Source organism: Salmo salar, chromosome ssa22, assembly GCF_905237065.1.
Source record: "Salmo salar chromosome ssa22, Ssal_v3.1, whole genome shotgun sequence".
Taxonomy (NCBI): domain Eukaryota; kingdom Metazoa; phylum Chordata; class Actinopteri; order Salmoniformes; family Salmonidae; genus Salmo; species Salmo salar.
This window is the reverse complement of record NC_059463.1, coordinates 61,732,425-61,753,738: the sequence shown is the minus strand read 5'-3', so window position 1 is coordinate 61,753,738 and position 21,314 is coordinate 61,732,425. Positions and strand designations below refer to the sequence as shown.

At 46.9% G+C, this 21,314-nt stretch overlaps 1 protein-coding gene across 1 annotated transcript; it reads left to right on the top strand.

Moving 5' to 3' along the window:
- Window positions 1-9,558: 9,558 nt before the first annotated feature.
- LOC123729645 (mucin-2-like) lies at window positions 9,559-12,456 on the top strand (the record flags this gene model as incomplete). The annotated part of the gene is made up of 1 exon (XM_045705065.1): window positions 9,559-12,456. A coding segment is annotated over one exon (2,898 nt), but the record flags the coding sequence as incomplete, so codon positions are not given.
- Between the last annotated feature and the right edge of the window lie 8,858 nt (window positions 12,457-21,314).

The following is a 21,314-nucleotide window of genomic DNA, read 5'->3' as shown; positions in this document are numbered from 1 at the left end:
ATAATTCCCCTGGACCGACTGAAGCACCGGAATTGACGGATAGACGAATAACGGGTGGTCTTCCATCGGTTGCCTGCTCAAGGGGCTCGGCCTCGACTGAGTTGCTGTCTGTGCTGTCTGTGTTGTATATGCTGTCTGTGTATGTGCTGTCTGTGCTGTCTGTGCTGTCTGTGTATGTGCTGTCTGTGCTGTCTGTGGCATCTGTGCTGTCTGTGTTGACTGTGCTGTCCGTGCTGTCTGTGTTGACTGTGGTGTCTGTGGTGTCTGTTCTGTCCGTGCTGACTGTGTTGTCTGTGCTGTCTGTGTTGACTGTGCTGTCTGTGTTGTCTGCGGTGTCCGTGCCGTCCGTGGTGCCTGTGGTGTCTGTGGTGTCTGTTCTGTCTGTGGTGTCTGTGGTGTCTGTGGTGCCGGTGCCATCCATGGTGTCTGTGGTGCCTGCGGTGCCTGTGGTGTCTGTGGTGTCTGCAGATTTGCTGATGGAGATGCTCAGGTGTCAAAAAGTAGTCGCCAATAAGTTGATGCCGCTTATCGTCTTTACCAGCTCCCAGAAAACCCTAGCGATTTCTCTCTGAGCTAGGTAACAGTGTGTCTCTCTCCTGGGAATCCATCGATGCAGTAGAAAGCTATGCTAGATAAGGTGTAGGCAGTAGTGACAGTGTGTCTGTAGGTTTTTTTGACAGATCGAAAGAGCAGGGAGATAATAGCGTAGCCTGAGATAAAAAAAAAATGTTTTCTCCCAGATAACACACTACAGTAGCTTTGATTGGGCAATCATCCTGTTGAATAACCTGTTGCAGCTTGATTCAAAATATATAGCTAGCTAGTAATTCCTTTATGATTTCAGAATAGGGGGAAGGTTTTGATAACGGAGATAAATGAAAGCCCGATGTGATGCGTTACAAGCTGGCGTCCACCGAACTCATGTGAAAGTGCTTTAAAAACTATTTTTATACTCTGAATTTGTCAAATAAGACATGTTATAAAAGCAAAGACATTGTTTTGTTTAAAAAAAAAACAATTATGGAAACAGCGAAAAATCTAAACGTTTTTTTTTCTTCAGAAAAACACAATTTATATGCAAATGTGCCTTCTAACTGATTATGAGCGTGTAACAAATGAGGAATTTGATCAAAGAATACTTTCAGAATGTTCTGTAGCTTCTCTCTCAGGCAGAGAATAGGACTGGTGAGGATGGCTGTAGTCTGAGTCAGCAGGATGTGGCCGTGACTGTGCTTTCTCTCCTCGAGGCACAAACAGCTGCACAGTGTCACTTTGTAAAATCATTCTGTTCACTGACATCTACCGCTCTCACCACCACCACTAACAACAACAAAAAACCCACACTCACACACCTTAAATAGCTGTCAGGTTCACTCATCCTAATTTTCTTTCACAAACACTCACATACACGGGATTAGGGAGTAATGGGTAACATGTAAGGGATGTTACAAAACAGCTGCAACTGTAATCCTTACTGTAATCGATGTGAATCACACCGCTGCTCTCTCATTTAACTATTTGCGCTTTACAAATTGTGGTTGTTGTCGTGGATTAGCTGTTCACAAAATGTTGATATGTATTTTAACCCAATAATGGTTGGATTTAAGACGTTTATGCTGCATATCAATCATTTGTGTTTGAAACCAGTGGACAGAGAGTGAAAAATGTGCTCTTGCAACAGCTGCTTAGTGCTGATCCCAGCCACTAGCTGCTTAGTGCCGATCCCAGCCTATAGCTGCTTAGTGCTGATCCCAGCCAATAGCTGCTTAGTGCTGATCCCAGCCAATAGCTGCTTAGTGCTGATCCCAGCCTATAGAATAACAGTTTGAGGTAGTTGCTTCCTTCTATCCTTCTCCATGTGCTCCATACTGTCAACAACTAGTTTAATTCAGGAAGACCACAAGTTGGCCTTTATTTGATCAATCTAATTCATGACACACACACACACACACACACACACACACACACACACACACACACACACACACACACACACACACACACACACACACACACACACACACACACACACACACACACACACACACACACACACACACACACACACACACACACACACACACACACACTTTAGCCAAATACATTTCAACATTTTAACAAATACGTTTTTCACAATTCCTGACATTTAATCCTCGTAAAAATTCCCTGTCTTAATTCAGTTAGGATCACCACTTTATTTTAAGAATGTGAAATGTCAAAATAATAGTAGAGAGAATGATTTATTTCAGCTTTTATTTCTTTCATCACATTCTCAGTGGGTCAGAAGTTTATATACACTCAATTAGTATTTGGTAGCATTGCCTTTAAATTGTTTAACTTGGGTCAAAAGTTTCAGGTAGCCTTCCACAAGCTTCCCACAGTAAGTTGAGTGAATTATGGCCCATTCCTCCTGACAGAGCTGGTGTAACTGAGTCAGGTTTTTAGATCTCCTTGCTTACACACAATTTTTCTGTTCTGCCCACACATTTTCTATAGGATTGAGGTCAGGGCTTTGTGATGGCCTCTCCAATACCTTGACTTTGTTGTCCTTAAGCCATTTTGCCACAACGTTGGAAATATGCTTGGGGTCATTGTCCATTTGGAAGACTCATTTGTGACCAAGCTTTAACTTCCTGACTGATGTCTTGAGATGTTGCTTCAATATATCCACATAATTTTCCTCCTCATGATGGCATCAATTTTGTGAAGTGCTCCCTCCTGCAGCAAAGCACCCCACAACATGATGCTGCCACCCCCGTGCTTCACGGATGGGATGGTGTTCTTCGGCTTGCAATCCTCCCCCTTTTTCCTCCAAACATAATGATGGTCATTATGGCCAAACAGTTATATATTTTTTTCATCAGACCAGAGGATATTTCTCCAAAAAGTACAGTCTTTGTCCCCATGTGCAGTTGCAAACTGTAGTCTGGCTTTTTTATGGCGGTTTTGGGGCTACTTCCTTGCTGAGCGGCCTTTCAGGTTATGTCGATATAGGACTCATTTTACTGTGGATGTAGATACTTTTGTACCTGTTTCCTCCAGCATCTTCACAAGGTCCTTTGCTGTTGTTCTGGGATTGATTTGCACTTTATTTTTTTAACATTTTTTCACCTTTATTTAACCAGGTAGGCTAGTTGAGAACAAGTTCTCATTTACAATTGCGACCTGCCAAGATAAAGCAAAGCAGTGTGACAGAAACAACAACACAGAGTTACACATGGAATAAACAAGCGTAGAGTCAATAACACAATAGAAAAAAAAGAACGTCTATATACAGTGTGTGCAAATTGCATGAGGAGGTATGGCAATAAATAGGCCATAGTAAAGTAATTACAATTGAACAGATTCACACTGGAGTGATAGATGAGCAGTTAGTGAGTTAGTGAGGGAAATATAAGTCTCCAGCTTCAGTGATTTTTGCAATTCGTTCCAGTCACTGGCAGCAGAGAACTGGAAGAAAAGGCGGCCAAAGGAGGTGTTGGCTTTGGGGATGACCAGTGAGACATACCTTCTGGAGCGTGTGCTACGGGTGGGTGTTGTTATCATGACCAGTGAGCTGACATAAGGTGGAGCTTTACCTAGCATAGACTTATAGATGACCTGGAGCCAGTGGGTCTGGCGAGAAATATGTAGCGAGGGCCAGCCAACTAGAGCATACAGGTCGCAGTGGTGGGTGGTCTATGGGGCTTTGGTAACAAAATGGATGGCACTGTGATAGACTGCATCCAATTTGCTGAGTAGAGTATTGGAAGCTATTTTGTAAATGACATCGCCGAAGTTGAGGATCGGTAGGATAGTCAGTTTTACGAGGGTATGTTTGGCGGCGTGAGTGAAGGAGGCTTTCTTGCGAAATAGAAAGCCGATTCTAGATTTGATTTTGGATTGGAGATGTGTGATATGAGTCTGGAAGGAGAGTTTGCAGTCTAGCCAGACACCTAGGTATTTGTAGTTGTCCACATATTCTAGGTCAGAACCGTCCAGAGTAGTGATGTTAGTCGGGCGAACAGGTGCGGGCAGCGAACTGTTGAAAAGCATGCATTTGGTTTGGCTAGCATTTAAAAGCATTTGGAGGCCACAGAAAGAGTGCTGTATGGCATTGAAACTCGTTTGGAGGTTAGTTAACACAGTGTCCAAAGAAGGGCCAGATGTACACAGAATGGTGTCGTCTGCGTAGAGGTGGATCAGGGAATCACTGCAGCAAGAGCGACATCGTTGATATATATACAGAGAAAAGAGTCAGCCCGGGAATTGAACCTTGTGGTACCCCCATAGAGACTGCCAGAGGTCTGGACAACAGGCCCTCCGATTTTACACACTGAACTCTGTCTGCGAAGTAGTTGGTGAACCAGGTGAGGCAGTCATTAGAGAAACCAAGGCAATTGAGTCTGCCGATAAGAATACGGTGATTGACAGAGTCGAAAGCCTTGGCCAGGTCGATGAAGACGGCTGCACAGTACTGTCTTTTATCGATGGCGGTTATGATATCGTTTAGTACCTTGAGCGTGGCTGAGGTGCACCCATGACCAGCTTGGAAACCGGATTGCACAGCGGAGAAGGTATGTTGGGATTCGTGATGGTCAGTGATCTATTTATTAACTTGGCTTTCAAAGACTTTAGAAAGGTAGGGCAGGATGGAAATAGGTCTGCAACAGTTTGGGTCTAGTGTGTCACCCCCTTTGAAGAGGGGGATGACCGCGGCAGCTTTTTAATCTTTGGGGGTCTCAGATGATATGAAAGAGCGGTTGAACAGGCTGGTAATAGGGGTTGCAACAATGGCGGCGGATCATTTTAGAAAGAGAGGGTCCAGATTGTCTAGCCCAGCTGATTTGTACGGGTCCAGGTTTTGCAGCTCTTTCAGAACATCTGCAATCTGGATTTGGGTGAAGGAGAAGCTGGGGAGGCTTTGGCAAGTAGCTGCGAGGTTTGCGGAGCTGTTGGCCGGGGTTGGGGTAGCCAGGAGGAAAGCATGGCCAGCCGTAGAGAAATGCTTATTGAAATTTTCGATTATCATGGATTTATCGGTGGTGACCGTGTCACCTAGCCTCAGTGCAGTGGGCAGCTGGGAGGAGGTGCATTTGTTCTCCATGGACTTTACAGTGTCCCAAAACTTTTTGGAGTTAGAGTTACAGGATGCAAATTTCTGTTTGACTGTGTGTATTGGTTCCTGACTTCCCTGAACAGTTGCATATCACGGGACTATTCGATGCAGTCCGCCACAGGATGTTTTTGTGCTGGCCAAGGACAGTCAGGTCTGGAGTGAACCAAGGGCTATATCTGTTCTTAGTTCTGCATTTATTGAAAGGGGCATGCTTATCTAAGATGGTGAGGAAATTACTTTTAAAGAATGACCAGGCATCCTCGACTGACGGGATGAGGTCAATATCCTTCCAGGATACCCGGGCCAGGTTGATTAGAAAGTCCTGCTCGCTGAAGTGTTTTAGGGAGCGTTTGACAGTGATGAGGGGTGGTTGTTTGACCGCGGACCCATAGCGGATGCAGGCAATGAGGCAGTGATCGCTGAAATTGAAAACAGCAGAGGTGTATTTGGAGGGCAAGTTGTTCAGGATAATGTCTATGAGGGTGCCCATGTTTACGGATTTAGGGTTGTACCTGGTGGTTTCCTTGATAATTTGCGTGAGATTGAGGGCATCTAAATTAGATTGTAGGACTGCTGGGGTGTTAAGCATATCCCAGTTTAGGTCACCTAACAGAACGAACTCTGAAGATAGATGGGGGGCAATCAATTTACATATGGTGTCCACGGCACAGCTGGGAGCGGAGGGGGGTCTATAACAGGCGGCAACAATGAGAGACTTATTTCTGGAGAGATTAATTTTTTTAATTAGAAGCTCGAACTGTTTGGGCATAGACCTGGAAAGTATGACAGAACTTTGCAACCTATCTCTGCAGTAGATTGCAACTCCTCCCCCTTTGGCAGTTCTATCTTGACGGAAAATGTTGGAGTTGGGTATGGAAATCTCCAAATTTTTGGTGGCCTTCCTAAGCCAGGGTTCAGACACGGCTAGGACATCAGGGTTGGCAGAGTGTGCTAAATCAGCGAGTTAAACAAACTTAGGGAGGAAGCTTCTGATGTTAACATGCATGAAACCAATGCTTTTTCGATCACAGAAGTCAACAAATGAGGGTGCCTGGGGACACGCAGGGCCTGGGTTAACCTCCACATCACCCGAGGAACAGAGGAGGAGTAGGATGAGGGTACGGCTAAAGGCTATCAAAACTGGTCATCTCAAATCAAATCAAATTTATTCATATAGCCCTTCGTACATCAGCTGATATCTCAAAGTGCTGTACAGAAACCCAGCCTAAAACCCCAAACAGCAAGCAATACATGTGAAAGAAGCACGGTGGCTAGGAAAAACTCCCTAGGAAAAACTCCCTAGAAAGGCCAAAAACCCATCTAATGCTTTGGGGACAGAGAATAAAAGGAGCAGATTTCTGGGCGTGGTAGAATAGATTCAGGGCATAATATGCAGACAGGGGTATGGTGGGGTGCGGGTACAGTGGAGGTAAGCCCAGGCACTGAGTGATGATAAGAGAGGTTGCATCTCTGGACATGCTGGTTATAATGGGTGAGATCACCACATGTATGGGAGGTAGGACAAAGGAGGTATCTAAGGCATTTACAGTGGGACTAGAGGCTCCGCAGTAAGCTAAAACAATGATAACTATCCTAAACAACAGTATACAAGGCATATTGACATTAGAGAGAGACATAAAGCGAGGCATAAAGCAATCACAGGTGTTTATTGAGAGAGCTAGCTAAGACAACAACGGGTAAGACAACAACAGCTAATCGGCTAAGACAACAACAACAGGTAAAATGGTGATGAATGGGCAGAGAGGGTCGGTTAACTACACACAGGGCCTGAGTTCGGGGCTGGGGCCGACAGATAAACAAAGGTAAACAAAGTGGAGTACCATGATAAATGAACAGTCCAGCAGGCATCAGCTATGTAGCCAAGTGATCATAGGGTCCAGTGAACAGCAATTGATGGAACAGGGAAGCCGGTAGGTAGTATGTTCATCTCTGGGAGACAGAACGCGTCTCCTTCCTGAGCGGTATGACGGCTGCGTGGTCCCATGGTGTTTATACTTGCGTAATTGTAAGGGCTGTCTTCGTCGTCAGATGAAACAGAGAAGTCATCGTCGGAAAAGGTGGACCAATACGCAGTGGAGTGAGTGTTCATATTCAATATTTAATTAATAGAAACACTTTAAACAAACGACGAAAATGAATGACAACCTACAAAACTAAACAGAAACAATTACCCACAAAACACAAAGGAAAAACAGGCTCCTTATGTGTGACTCCCAATCAACAACAACGAACTTCAGCTGTGCCTGATTGGGAGCCACACACGGCCCAAAACACAGAAATACAAAAACCTAGAAAAAGAACATAGAACGCCCACCCAATGTAACACCCTGGCCTAACCAAAATAAAGAACTAAAAACCCCCTCTCTATGGCCAGGGCGTTACAGTACTATTGTTTGTAGAGATGAACGTGGTACCATCAGGCATTTGGAATTTGCTCCCAATGACGAACCAGACTTGTGGAGGTCTCCAATTTTTTTTCTGAGGTCTTGGCTGATTTCTTCTAATTTTCCCATGATGTCAAGCAAAGAGGCACTGAGTTTGAAGGTAGGCCTTGAAATACATCCACAGGTACACCTCCAATTGACTCAAATGATGTCAATTAGCCAACAAGAAGCTTCTAGAGCCATGACAACATTTTCTGGAATTTTCCAAGCTGTTTAAAGGCACAGTCAACTTAAATTGTAAACTTCTGACCCACTGGAATTGTGATACAGTGAATTACAAGTTAAATAATCTGTCTGTAAACAATTGCTGGAAAAATTACTTGTGTCATGCACAGTCAAAGCTCTCTGCCCTGGCACCCCAATAGTGGAACAACCTTAACCATAAAGTCAGGACAGCGAGTCCCTGCCCATCTTTCGGAAAAGTCTGAAACACTACCTCTTTGAAGAGTGTATTAAACAACTCTCACAGCGCCCCAAACCCTCCAAAAAGAAACAAAATAAAAAAACACTTTCATTTACCACGAGTAATTAATAACTATGCTGATAAAATCTTTGTTGAGGGAACATCTGCTTGATCCGATTGTTATGGGAATTGGTCACACCAAGCTATCTAAAAATCAACAGAGTAATTGAGAGCGTCTGCTAAATTACTAAAATGTAAAACGTAACCTGATGGTCATAATATGAGAGGAGACGAACACAGGAAGCACTACCACTACCACCACTACCACCACTACTACCACTAGTACCACTATCACCACTACCACCACTACTACCACCACCACTACTACCACTAGTACCACTACCACCACTACCACCACTACTACCACTAGTACCACTATCACCACTACCACCACTACTACCACCACCACTACTACCACTAGTACCACTATCACCACTACCGCCACTACCACAACTACCACCACTACTACCACCACCACTACTACCACTAGTACCACTATCACCACTACCGCCACTACCACCACTTCCGCCACTACCACCACTACCACCACTACTACCACCACCACTACTACCACTAGTACCACAATCACCACTACAACCACTACCACCACTATCACCACTAACACCACTACTACCACTAGTACCACTACCACCACTACCACCACTAGTACCACTACCACCACTACTACCACTACTACCACTAGTACCACTACCACCACTACCACCACTACCACCACTACTACCACTAGTACCACTACCACCACTACTACCACTAGTACCACTGATACCACTACCACCACTACCACCACTACCACCACTAGTACCACTAGTACCACTAGTACCAATACCACCACTACCACCACTACCGCCACTACCGCCACAACCACCACTACCACCACTACCACCACTAGTACCACTATCACCACTTCCACCACTACCACCACTAGTGCCACTATCACCACTACCACCACTAGTGCCACTATCACCACTACCACCACTACCACCACTAGTACCACTATCACCACTACCACCACTACCACCACTAGTACCACTATCACCACTACCACCACTACCACCACTAGTACCACTACCACCACTACCACCACTACTACCACTAGTACAACTACCACCACTACCACCACTACCACCACTGGAACCACTACCACCACTCCCACGACTGGAACCACTACCACCACTACTACCACCACTACTACCACCACCACTAGTACCACTACCACCAATACCACCACCACCACTACTACCACCACTACTACCACCACTATCACCACTACTACCACCACCACTAGTACCACTAACACCACTACCACCACCACCACCACTACCACCACTCCCACGACTGGAACCACTACCACCACTACTACCACCACTACTACAACCACCACTAGTACCACTACCAACAATACCACCACCACCACTACTACCACCACTACTACCACCACTACCACCACTACTACCACCACCACTAGTACCACTAACACCACTACCACCACCACCACCACTACCACCACTACCACCACCACCGCCACTACCACCACCACTACCACCACTATCACCACTACTACCACCACCACCACCACCACCACTACCACCAGTAGTACCACTAGTACCACTACCACCACTACCACCACTAGTACCACTACAACCACTAGTACCACTACCACCACTACCACCACTACCACCACTACCAATACTACCACTACCACTACCACCACTACCACCACTACCACTACCACCACTACCACCACTCCCACTACCACCACTAGTCCCACTACCACCACTAGTCCCACTACCACCACTACCACCACTACCACCACTACCACTACTAGTACCACTAGTACCACTATCACCTCTACCACCACTACCACCACTACAACCACTACCACCACTACAACCACTACCACCACTACCACCACTAGTACCACTAGTACCACTACCACCACGAGTACCACTACCACCACTACAACCACTAGTACCACTACCACCACTACTACCACTACCACCACTACCTATACCACCACTACCACTACCACCAATACCACTACCACCACTACCTATACCACCACTACCACTACCACCAATACCACATCCACCACTACCACTACCACCACTCCCACTACCACCACTAGTCCCACTACCACCACTACCACCACTACCACCACTACCACTACTAGTACCACTAACACCACTACCACCACTACCACCACCACTACCACAACTACCACCACTACCACCACTAGTTCCACTAGTACCACTACCACCACTACCACCACTACTACCACTAGTACCACTAGTACCACTAGTACCACTACCTCCACTAGTACCACTAGTACCACTACCACCACTACCACTACCACTACCACCACTACCACTACAACCACTACAACCGCTAGTACCACTACCACCACTACAACCACTACCACCACTACCACCACTACAACCACTACAACCACTAGTACCACTACCACCACTACCACCACTACCACTACCACCACTACCACTACCACCACTACCACCACTACCACCACTACCACCACTACCACTACCACCACTACCACTACCACTACTAGCCCCACTACCAACCCTACCACCACCACTACCACCACTACCACCACTACAACCACTAGTACCACTACCACCACTACCACCACTACCACTACCACCACTACCACTACCACCACTACCACCAATACCAACACTACCACTACCACCACTACAAATACCAGTACCACAACCATCACTAGTACAACTACCACAACTACCACCATTACCACCACTAATACCACTACCACTACCACCACTACCACCACTAGACCCACTACCACCACTACCACCACTAGTCCCAATACCACCACTACCACCACTACCACTACCACCACTACCACCACTAGTACCACTAGTACCACTACCACCACTACCACCACTACCACAACTACCACCACTAGTCCCACTACCACCACTAGTCACACTACCACCACTACCACCACTACCACTACCACTAGTACCACTACCACCACTAGTACCACTAGTACCACTACCACCACTACCACCACTACCACCACCACTACCACCACTACCACCACCACTACCACCACTACCACCACCACTACCACCACTAGTACCACTACCACCTCTACCACCACCAGTACCACTACCACCACTAGTACCACTACCACAACTACCACCACTACCACCACTAGTACCACTACCACTACCACCACTACCACCACTAGTACCACTACCACAACTACCACCACTAGTACCACTACCACCACTAGTACCACTACCACCATCAGTACCACTACCACCACTAGTACCACTACCACAACTACCACCACTACCACTACCACCACTACCACCACTACCACTACCACCACTAGTACCACTACCACAACTACCACCACTACCACCACTAGTACCAATACCACCACTAGTACCACTAGTACCACTACCACAACTACCACCACTAGTACTACTACCAACACTACCACCACTACCACCACTTCCACTACCACCACTACCACCAATACCAACACTACCACTACCACCACTACCACCACTACCACTACCAGTACCACTACCACCACTAGTACCACTACCACAACTACCACCATTACCACCACTAGTACCACTACCACTACCACCACTACCACCACTAGACCCACTACCACCACTACCACCACTAGTCCCACTACCACCACTACCACCACTACCACTACCACCACTACCACCACTAGTACCACTACCACCACTACCACCACTACCACAACTACCACCACTAGTCCCACTACCACCACTACCACCACTAGTCACACTACCACCACTACAACCACTAGTACCACTACCACCACTACTACCAATACCACCAATACCTATACCACCACTACCACTACCACCACTACCACCACTACCACATCCACCACTACCACTACCACCACTCCCACTACCACCACTAGTCCCACTACCACCACTACCACCACTACTAGTACCACTACCACCACTACCACCACTACCACCACCACTACCACAACTACCACCACTACCACCACTAGTTCCACTAGTACCACTACCACCACTACCACCACTACCACCCCTACAACCACTAGTACCACTAGTACCACTAGTACCACTACCTCCACTAGTACCACTAGTACCACTACCACCACTACCACCACTACCACTACCACTACCACCACTACCACTACCACTACAACCACTACAACCACTAGTACCACTACCACCACTACCACCACTTCCACTACCACCACTAGTACCACAACTACCACCACTACCACCACTAGTACCACTACCACAACTACCACCACTACCACCACTAGGACCACTACCACAACTACCACCACTAGTCCCACTACAGTCACTACCACCACTAGTCCCACTACCACCACTACCACCACTACCACCACCACTAGTACCACTAGTACCACTACCACCACTAGTACCACTACCACCACTAGTACCACTAGTACCACTACGACCACTACCACCACAACCACCACTAGTACCACTACCATCACTACCACCACTACCACCATCACTACCACCACTACCACCACTAGTACCACTACCACCACTACCACCACTACCACCACTATCACGACTAGTACCACTACCACCACTACCACCACTACTACCACCACCACTACCACCACTACCACCACTACCGCCACAGGTACCACTACCACCACTAGTACCACTACCACCACTACTACCACCACCACTACCACCACTACCATCACTACCACCACTAGTACCACTACCTCCACTAGTACCACTACCACCACTAGAATATTACATTACCACCACTAGTAACACTACCACCACTACCACCACTACCAACACAGGTACCACTACCACCACAGGTACCACTACCACCACTAGTACCACTACCACTACTAGACCACTAGTACCACTACCACCACTACCACCACTACCACCACTAGTACCACTAGTACCACTACCACCACTAGTACCACTACCATCACTAGTACCACTACCACCACTACCACCACTATCACCAATAGTACCACTACCTCCACTACCACCACTACCACCACCACTACCACTACCACCACCACTACCACCACTACCACCACTACCACCACCACTACCACCACTAGTACCACTACCACCACTACCACCACTACCACCACTAGTACCACTACCACCACTAGAATATTACATTACCACCACTAGTACCACTACCACCACTACCACCACTACCACCACTAGTACCACTACCACCACTACCACCACTACCACCACTAGTACCACTACCACCACTAGTACCTCTACCACCACTACCACCACTACCACCACAGGTACCACTACCACCACTACCACCACTACCACCACCAGTACCACTACCACCACTAGTACCACTACCACCACTACCACTAGTACCACAACCACCACTACCACCACTAGTACCACTACCACCACTACCACCACTACCACCACAGGTACCACTACCACCACAGATATCACTATCTGTGATATCTATATCTATATTCCTACCACCACCACTGGGAACGCTACTAGTGTTAGAAAGGGTTAGGTGGGTATTAGGGGTTGGAGGGTAGGAGGGTTAGGAAGTGTTAGGAGGGGTTGGAGGGAGGGGTAGGAGGGGTAGGAGTGTTTGGAAGGGTTAGGAGGGGTAGGAGGGTTAGGAAGGGTTGGAGGGAGGGGTTGGAGGGTAGGAGGGTTAGGAAGGGTTAGGAGGGGTTGGAGGGAGGGGTAGGAGGATCGCGTGTACACGCACACACACACACGCACACACACACTTCTGGAGGGCTCTCCTTCCCATTCTACCTCCCAGACACTGGCTTGAAGAGACTTTTTTTTATCCAAGGCGTTTCTTGTTTAAACACATTCTGCTTCTAGAAGGAAAATAAATCCCACAGAAATGAAATCACATTTTAATCTCATGTACTGTGACGGAACAGAATATTACATTTTTAAAGTCTTCTGCATGGTGCCATAGTTCTATAACATTTATTCAGAGGATGTTAATAATTTTATACTGATAGCAACAATTCTGATAACTCATATCCATTTGCTCTTATAAGATATCAGTATCTTTCTGAATATACAGTATAGCATATCAACAGGATATCAATCCACATTTCAATGTATACACTTCAAACTGACTGTGAAACATCTCAGAGAGAGGATTCGACTTGATCCTATAGTATCCAAATGGCTGACCTGCAGTGGCATGACTCCCATGGGTGTGCCAGTTAAAGATGACTCCCATTGGTGCAGCAGTTAAATATGAGATATAGAGATACAGAGATACATACAGAGAGATATACAAAGAGAGAGAGAGATACAGAGAGATATACAGAGATATAGAGAAAGATACAGAGATACAGAGAGAGAGATACAGAGAGATATACAGTGATACAGAGAGAGAGAGATACAGGATAGTTTACATAGCACACTGAAATAGTAGCCTTACACACAGTAATGGCAGTGATTGATTGGGTTTCTGTACAGCACTTTGTGACATCAGCTGATGTAAGAAGGGCTTTATAAATACATTTGATTGATCAATCAATCAATCAAATGTATTTATAAAGCCCTTCTTACATCAGCTGATATCTCAAAGTGCTGTACAGAATCCCAGCCTAAAACCCCAAACAGCAAGTAATGCAGGTGTAGAAGCACGGTGGCTAGGAAAAACTCCCTAGAAAGGCCAGAACCTAGGAAGAAACCTAGAGAGGAACCAGGCTATGAGGGGTGGCCAGTCTTCTTCTGGCTGTGCCGGGTTGAGATTATAACAGTACATGGCCAAGATGTTCAAATGTTCATAGATGATCAGCATGGTCAAATAATAATAATCACAGTGGTTGTAGAGGGTGCAACAGGTCAGCACCTCAGGAGTAAATGTCAGTTGGCTTTTCATAGCCGATCATTGAGAGTATCTCTATCGCTCCTGCTGTCTCTAGAGAGTTGAAAACAGCAGGTCTGGGACAGGTAGCACGTCCGGCGAAACCGATGGAATACTTGTAGTGTGGTGCAGTAGAAGCAACACTGGTGTGGCTGTAGAGATGTGCAAAAAGTCATCTTGGACAAGACCATGGAGAGAATAGATACAATATTGTCCATTGGTTAGAACTGAAATGGGTCTTCTGCTTCTGGCTGGAGAGCAATTGAAAGGATTAAGTGCCTTGCTTAAGGGCACAATGGCACAATTTCTTCCTGTGCTAGGACCATGGATTCATGGCACAAAACTCATTCATTGTTCCTGTAGTAGTCCTAGACCTAGAGCAGTGTTTCCCGATCCTGGTCCTGTAGTAGTCCTACCCCTAGAGCAGTGTTTCCTGGTCCTGGGCACTGTAGTAGTCCTAGACCTAGAGCAGTGTTTCCTGATCCTGGTCCTGTAGTAGTCCTACCCCTAGAGCAGTATTTCCTGATCCTGGTCCTATAGTAGTCCTAGCCCCAGAGCAGTGTTTCCTGGTCCTAATCCTGGTCCTGTAGTAGTCCTAGCCCTAGAGCAGTGTTTCCTGATCCTGGTCCTGTAGTAGTCCTAGCCCTAGAGCAGTGTTTCCTGATCCTGGTCCTGTAGTAGTCCTAGCCCTAGAGCAGTGTTTCCTGATCCTGGTCCTGTAGTAGTCCTAGCCCCAGAGCAGTGTTTCCTGATCCTGGTCCTGTAGTAGTCCTAGCCCCAGAGCAGTGTTTCCTGATCCTGGTCCTGTAGTAGTCCTAGCCCCAGAGCAGTGTTTCCTGATCCTGGTCCTGTAGTAGTCCTAGCCCTAGAGCAGTGTTTCCTGATCCTGGTCCTGTAGTAGTCCTAGCCCCAGAGCAGTGTTTCCTGATCCTGGTCCTGTAGTAGTCCTAGCCCCAGAGCAGTGTTTCCTGATCCTGGTCCTGTAGTAGTCCTAGCCCTAGAGCAGTGTTTCCTGATCCTGGTCCTGTAGTAGTCCTAGCCCTAGAGCAGTGTTTCCTGATCCTGGTCCTGTAGTAGTCCTAGCCCCAGAGCAGTGTTTCCTGATCCCGATCCTGGTCCTGTAGTAGTCCTAGCCCCAGAGCAGTGTTTCCTGATCCTGGTCCTGTAGTAGTCCTAGCCCTAGAGCAGTGTTTCCTGATCCCGATCCTGGTCCTGTAGTAGTCCTAGCCCTAGAGCAGTGTTTCCTGATCCTGGTCCTGTAGTAGTCCTAGCCCTAGAGCAGTGTTTCCTGATCCTGGTCCTGTAGTAGTCCTAGCCCCAGAGCAGTGTTTCCTGATCCTGGTCCTGTAGTATTCCTTCCCCCAGAGCAGTGTTTCCTGGTCCTAATCCTGGTCCTGTATTAGTCCTAGCCCTAGAGCAGTGTTTCCTGATCCTGGTCCTGTATTAGTCCTAGCCCTAGAGCAGTGTTTCCTGATCCTGGTCCTGAAGTAGTCCTTCCCCCAGAGCAGTGTTTCCTGATCCTGGTCCTGGGCACTGTAGTAGTCCTAGCCCCAGAGCAGTGTTTCCTGATCCTGGTCCTGTATTAGTCCTAGCCCTAGAGCAGTGTTTCCTGATCCTGGTCCTGTAGTAGTCCTAGCCCTAGAGCAGTGTTTCCTGATCCTGGTCCTGTAGTAGTCCTAGCCCCAGAGCAGTGTTTCCTGATCCTGGTCCTGTAGTAGTCCTAGCCCCAGAGCAGTGTTTCCTGATCCTGGTCCTGTAGTAGTCCTAGCCCCAGAGCAGTGTTTCCTGATCCTGGTCCTGTATTAGTCCTAGCCCTAGAGCAGTGTTTCCTGATCCTGGTAATGTGGTAGTCCTAGCCCTAGATCAGTGTTTCCTGATCCTGGTCCTTGGGTTCTAAAGGGGGCCACATATTGTTTTTTACCTTATCACTTCACATCTTATTCAAATCATCAAAGTTCGATACGTTGATAATTTGAATTAGATATGTTGTTTTAGGACACAAATAGGAATGTCTGGAGAGATGGACAGCTCTGACAACACTAGCTGGTTTCCCATGTAGTAAAATAGGAATGTCTGGATAGATAGACAGCTCTGACAACACTAGCTGGTTTCCCATGTAGTAAAATAGGAATGTCTGGAGAGATAGACAGCTCTGACAACACTAGCTGGTTTCCCATGTAGTAAAATAGGAATGTCTGGAGAGATAGACAGCTCTGACAACACTAGCTGGTTTCCCATGTAGTAAAATAGGAATGTCTGGAGAGATAGACAGCTCTGACAACACTAGCTGGCTCCCTATGTAATTAAAGGCTCCCCATGTAATACAATAAGAATGTCTGGAGAGATAGACACCCCTGAAAACACTAGAGGGTTTAGAAGAGATAAGGGGACCTGTCAGGCTGACTGATGGGTTTAGAAGAGATAAGGGGACCTGTCAGGCTGACTGATGGGTTTAGAAGAGATAAGGGGACTTGTCAGGCTGACTGATGGGTTTAGAAGAGATAAGGGAACCTGTCAGGCTGACTGATGGGTTTAGAAGAGATAAGGGGACCTGTCAGGCTGACTGATGGGTTTAGAAGAGATAAGGGGACCTGTCAGGCTGACTGATGGGTTTAGAAGAGATAAGGGGACCTGTCAGGCTGAGTGATGGGTTTAGAAGAGATAAGGGGACCTGTCAGGCTGACTGGTGGGTTTAGAAGAGATAAGGGGACCTGTCAGGCTGACTGATGGGTTTAGAAGAGATAAGGGGACCTGTCAGGCTGACTGATGGGTTTAGAAGAGATAAGGGGACCTGTCAGGCTGACTGATGGGTTTAGAAGAGATAAGGGGACCTGTCAGGCTGAGTGATGGGTTTAGAAGAGATAAGGGGACCTGTCAGGCTGACTGATGGGTTTAGAAGAGATAAGGGGACCTGTGAGGCTGACTGATGGGTTTAGAAGAGATAAGGGGACCTGTCAGGCTGACTGATGGGTTTAGAAGAGATAAGGGGACCTGTGAGGCTGACTGATGGGTTTAGAAGAGATAAGGGGACCTGTCAGGCTGACTGATGGGTTTAGAAGAGATAAGGGGACCTGTCAGGCTGACTGATGGGTTTAGAAGAGATAAGGAGACCTGTCAGGCTGACTGATGGGTTTAGAAGAGATAAGGGGACCTGTCAGGCTGACTGATGGGTTTAGAAGAGATAAGGGGACCTGTGAGGCTGACTGATGGGTTTAGAAGAGATAAGGGGACCTGTCAGGCTGACTGATGGGTTTAGAAGAGATAAGGGGACCTGTGAGGCTGAGTGATGGGTTTAGAAGAGATAAGGGGACCTGTCAGGCTGACTGATGGGTTTAGAAGAGATAAGGAGACCTGTCAGGCTGACTGATGGGTTTAGAAGAGATAAGGGGACCTGTCAGGCTGACTGATGGGTTTAGAAGAGATAAGGGGACCTGTCAGGCTGACTGATGGGTTTAGAAGAGGTAAGGGGACCTGTCAGGCTGACTGATGGGTTTAGAAGAGATAAGGGGACCTGTCAGGCTGACTGATGGGTTTAGAAGAGATAAGGGGACCTGTCAGGCTGACTGATGGGTTTAGAAGAGATAAGGGGACCTGTCAGGCTGACTGATGGGTTTAGAAGAGATAAGGGGACCTGTCAGGCTGACTGATGGGTTTAGAAGAGGTAAGGGGACCTGTCAGGCTGACTGATGGGTTTAGAAGAGATAAGGGGACCTGTCAGGCTGACTGATGGGTTTAGAAGAGATAAGGGGATCTGTCAGGCTGAGTGATGGGTTTTCAAAAGCAGTATGAGACTCCTGTCTTAATATTCTACTCAAATACTGAAATCAACCACAAAACAGGAATTTACTTCATAACGTTAATGTGTTGCATTCATTTGTGTAATTATTTTAACAAAAAATAGATATATTTTTGTCCATTTATTTCTGTTGTTGCTTTTACTTAAAACGTTATGTACTGTTAACATTATATCTGTTGCTGTCTGAAACGTTGTACAGCAATATGTGTTATGGGTTGTGACGTGTGCACTGTCAGAGCAGTATCATCTGCTATAGACCAGCCTTTTACCAAATATCTGGACCATCACTGTGTCAGAGCAGTAACAACTGCTATAGACCAGCCTTTTACCAACTCTCTGGACCATCACTGTGTCAGAGCAGTACCAACTGCTACAGACCAGCCTTTTACCAACTCTCTGGACCAACACTGTGTCAGAGCAGTATCATCTGCTATAGACCAGCCTTTTACCAACTCTCTGGACCATCACTGTGTCAGAGCAGTACCAACTGCTATAGACCAGCCTTTTACCAACTCTCTGGACCATCACTGTGTCAGAGCAGTACCAACTGCTATAGACCAGCCTTTTACCAACTCTCTGGACCAACACTGTGTCAGAGCAGTATCATCTGCTACAGACCAGCCTTTTACCAACTCTCTGGACCAACACTGTGTCAGAGCAGTATCATCTGCTATAGACCAGCCTTTTACCAACTCTCTGGACCAACACTGTGTCAGAGCAGTAACAACTACTTTAGACCAGCCTTTTACCAACTCTCTGGACCAACACTGTGTCAGAGCAGTATCATCTGCTATAGACCAGCCTTTTACCAACTCTCTGGACCATCACTGTGTCAGAGCAGTAACAACTGCTATAGACCAGCCTTTTACCAACTCTCTGGACCATCACTGTGTCAGAGCAGTAACAACTGCTTTAGACCAGCCTTTTACCAACTCTCTGGACCAACACTGTGTCAGAGCAGTACCAACTGCTACAGACCAGCCTTTTACCAACTCTCTGGACCAACACTGTGTCAGAGCAGTATCATCTGCTATAGACCAGCCTTTTACCAACTCTCTGGACCATCACTGTGTCAGAGCAGTACCAACTGCTATAGACCAGCCTTTTACCAACTCTCTGGACCAACACTGTGTCAGAGCAGTATCATCTGCTATAGACCAGCCTTTTACCAACTCTCTGGACCAACACTGTGTCAGAGCAGTATCATCTGCTATGGACCAGCCTTTTACCAACTCTCTGGACCATCACTGTGTCAGATCAGTAACAACTGCTTTAGACCAGCCTTTTACCAACTCTCTGGACCAACACTGTGTCAGAGCAGTAACAACTGCTGTGGACCAGCCTTTTACCAACTCTCTGGACCATCACTGTGTCAGAGCAGTACCAACTGCTATAGACCAGCCTTTTACCAACTCTCTGGACCAACACTGTGTCAGATCAGTAACAACTGCTTTAGACCAGCCTTTTACCAACTCTCTGGACCATCACTGTGTCAGATCAGTAACAACTGCTATAGACCAGCCTTTTACCAACTCTCTGGACCATCACTGTGTCAGAGCAGTAACATCTGCTATAGACCAGCCTTTTACCAACTCTCTGGACCATCACTGTGTCAGAGCAGTAACAACTGCTATAGACCAGCCTTTTACCAACTCTCTGGACCATCACTGTGTCAGATCAGTAACAACTGCTTTAGACCAGCCTTTTACCAACTCTCTGGACCAACACTGTGTCAGAGCAGTACCAACTGCTACAGACCAGCCTTTTACCAACTCTCTGGACCAACACTGTGTCAGAGCAGTATCATCTGCTATAGACCAGCCTTTTACCAACTCTCTGGACCATCACTGTGTCAGAGCAGTAACAACTGCTTTAGACCAGCCTTTTACCAACTCTCTGGACCAACACTGTGTCAGATCAGTATCAACTGCTTTAGACCAGCCTTTTACCAACTCTCTGGACCAACACTGTGTCAGAGCAGTATCATCTGCTATAGACCAGCCTTTTACCAACTCTCTGGACCATCACTGTGTCAGATCAGTAACAACTGCTATAGACCAGCCTTTTACCAACTCTCTGGACCATCACTGTGTCAGAGCAGTAACAACTGCTTTAGACCAGCCTTTTACCAACTCTCTGGACCATCACTGTGTCAGATCAGTAACAACTGCTTTAGACCAGCCTTTTACCAACTCTCTGGACCAACACTGTGTCAGAGCAGTATCATCTGCTGTGGACCAGCCTTTTACCAACTCTCTGGACCATCACTGTGTCAGAGCAGTACCAACTGCTATAGACCAGCCTTTTACCAACTCTCTGGACCAACACTGTGTCAGATCAGTAACAACTGCTATAGACCAGCCTTTTACCACTCTCTGGACCAACACTGTGTCAGAGCAGTATCATCTGCTATAGACCAGCCTTTTACCAACTCTCTGGACCAACACTGTGTCAGAGCAGTATCAACTGCTTTAGACCAGCCTTTTACCAACTCTCTGGACCAACACTGTGTCAGAGCAGTACCAACTGCTGTGGACCAGCCTTTTACCAACTCTCTGGACCATC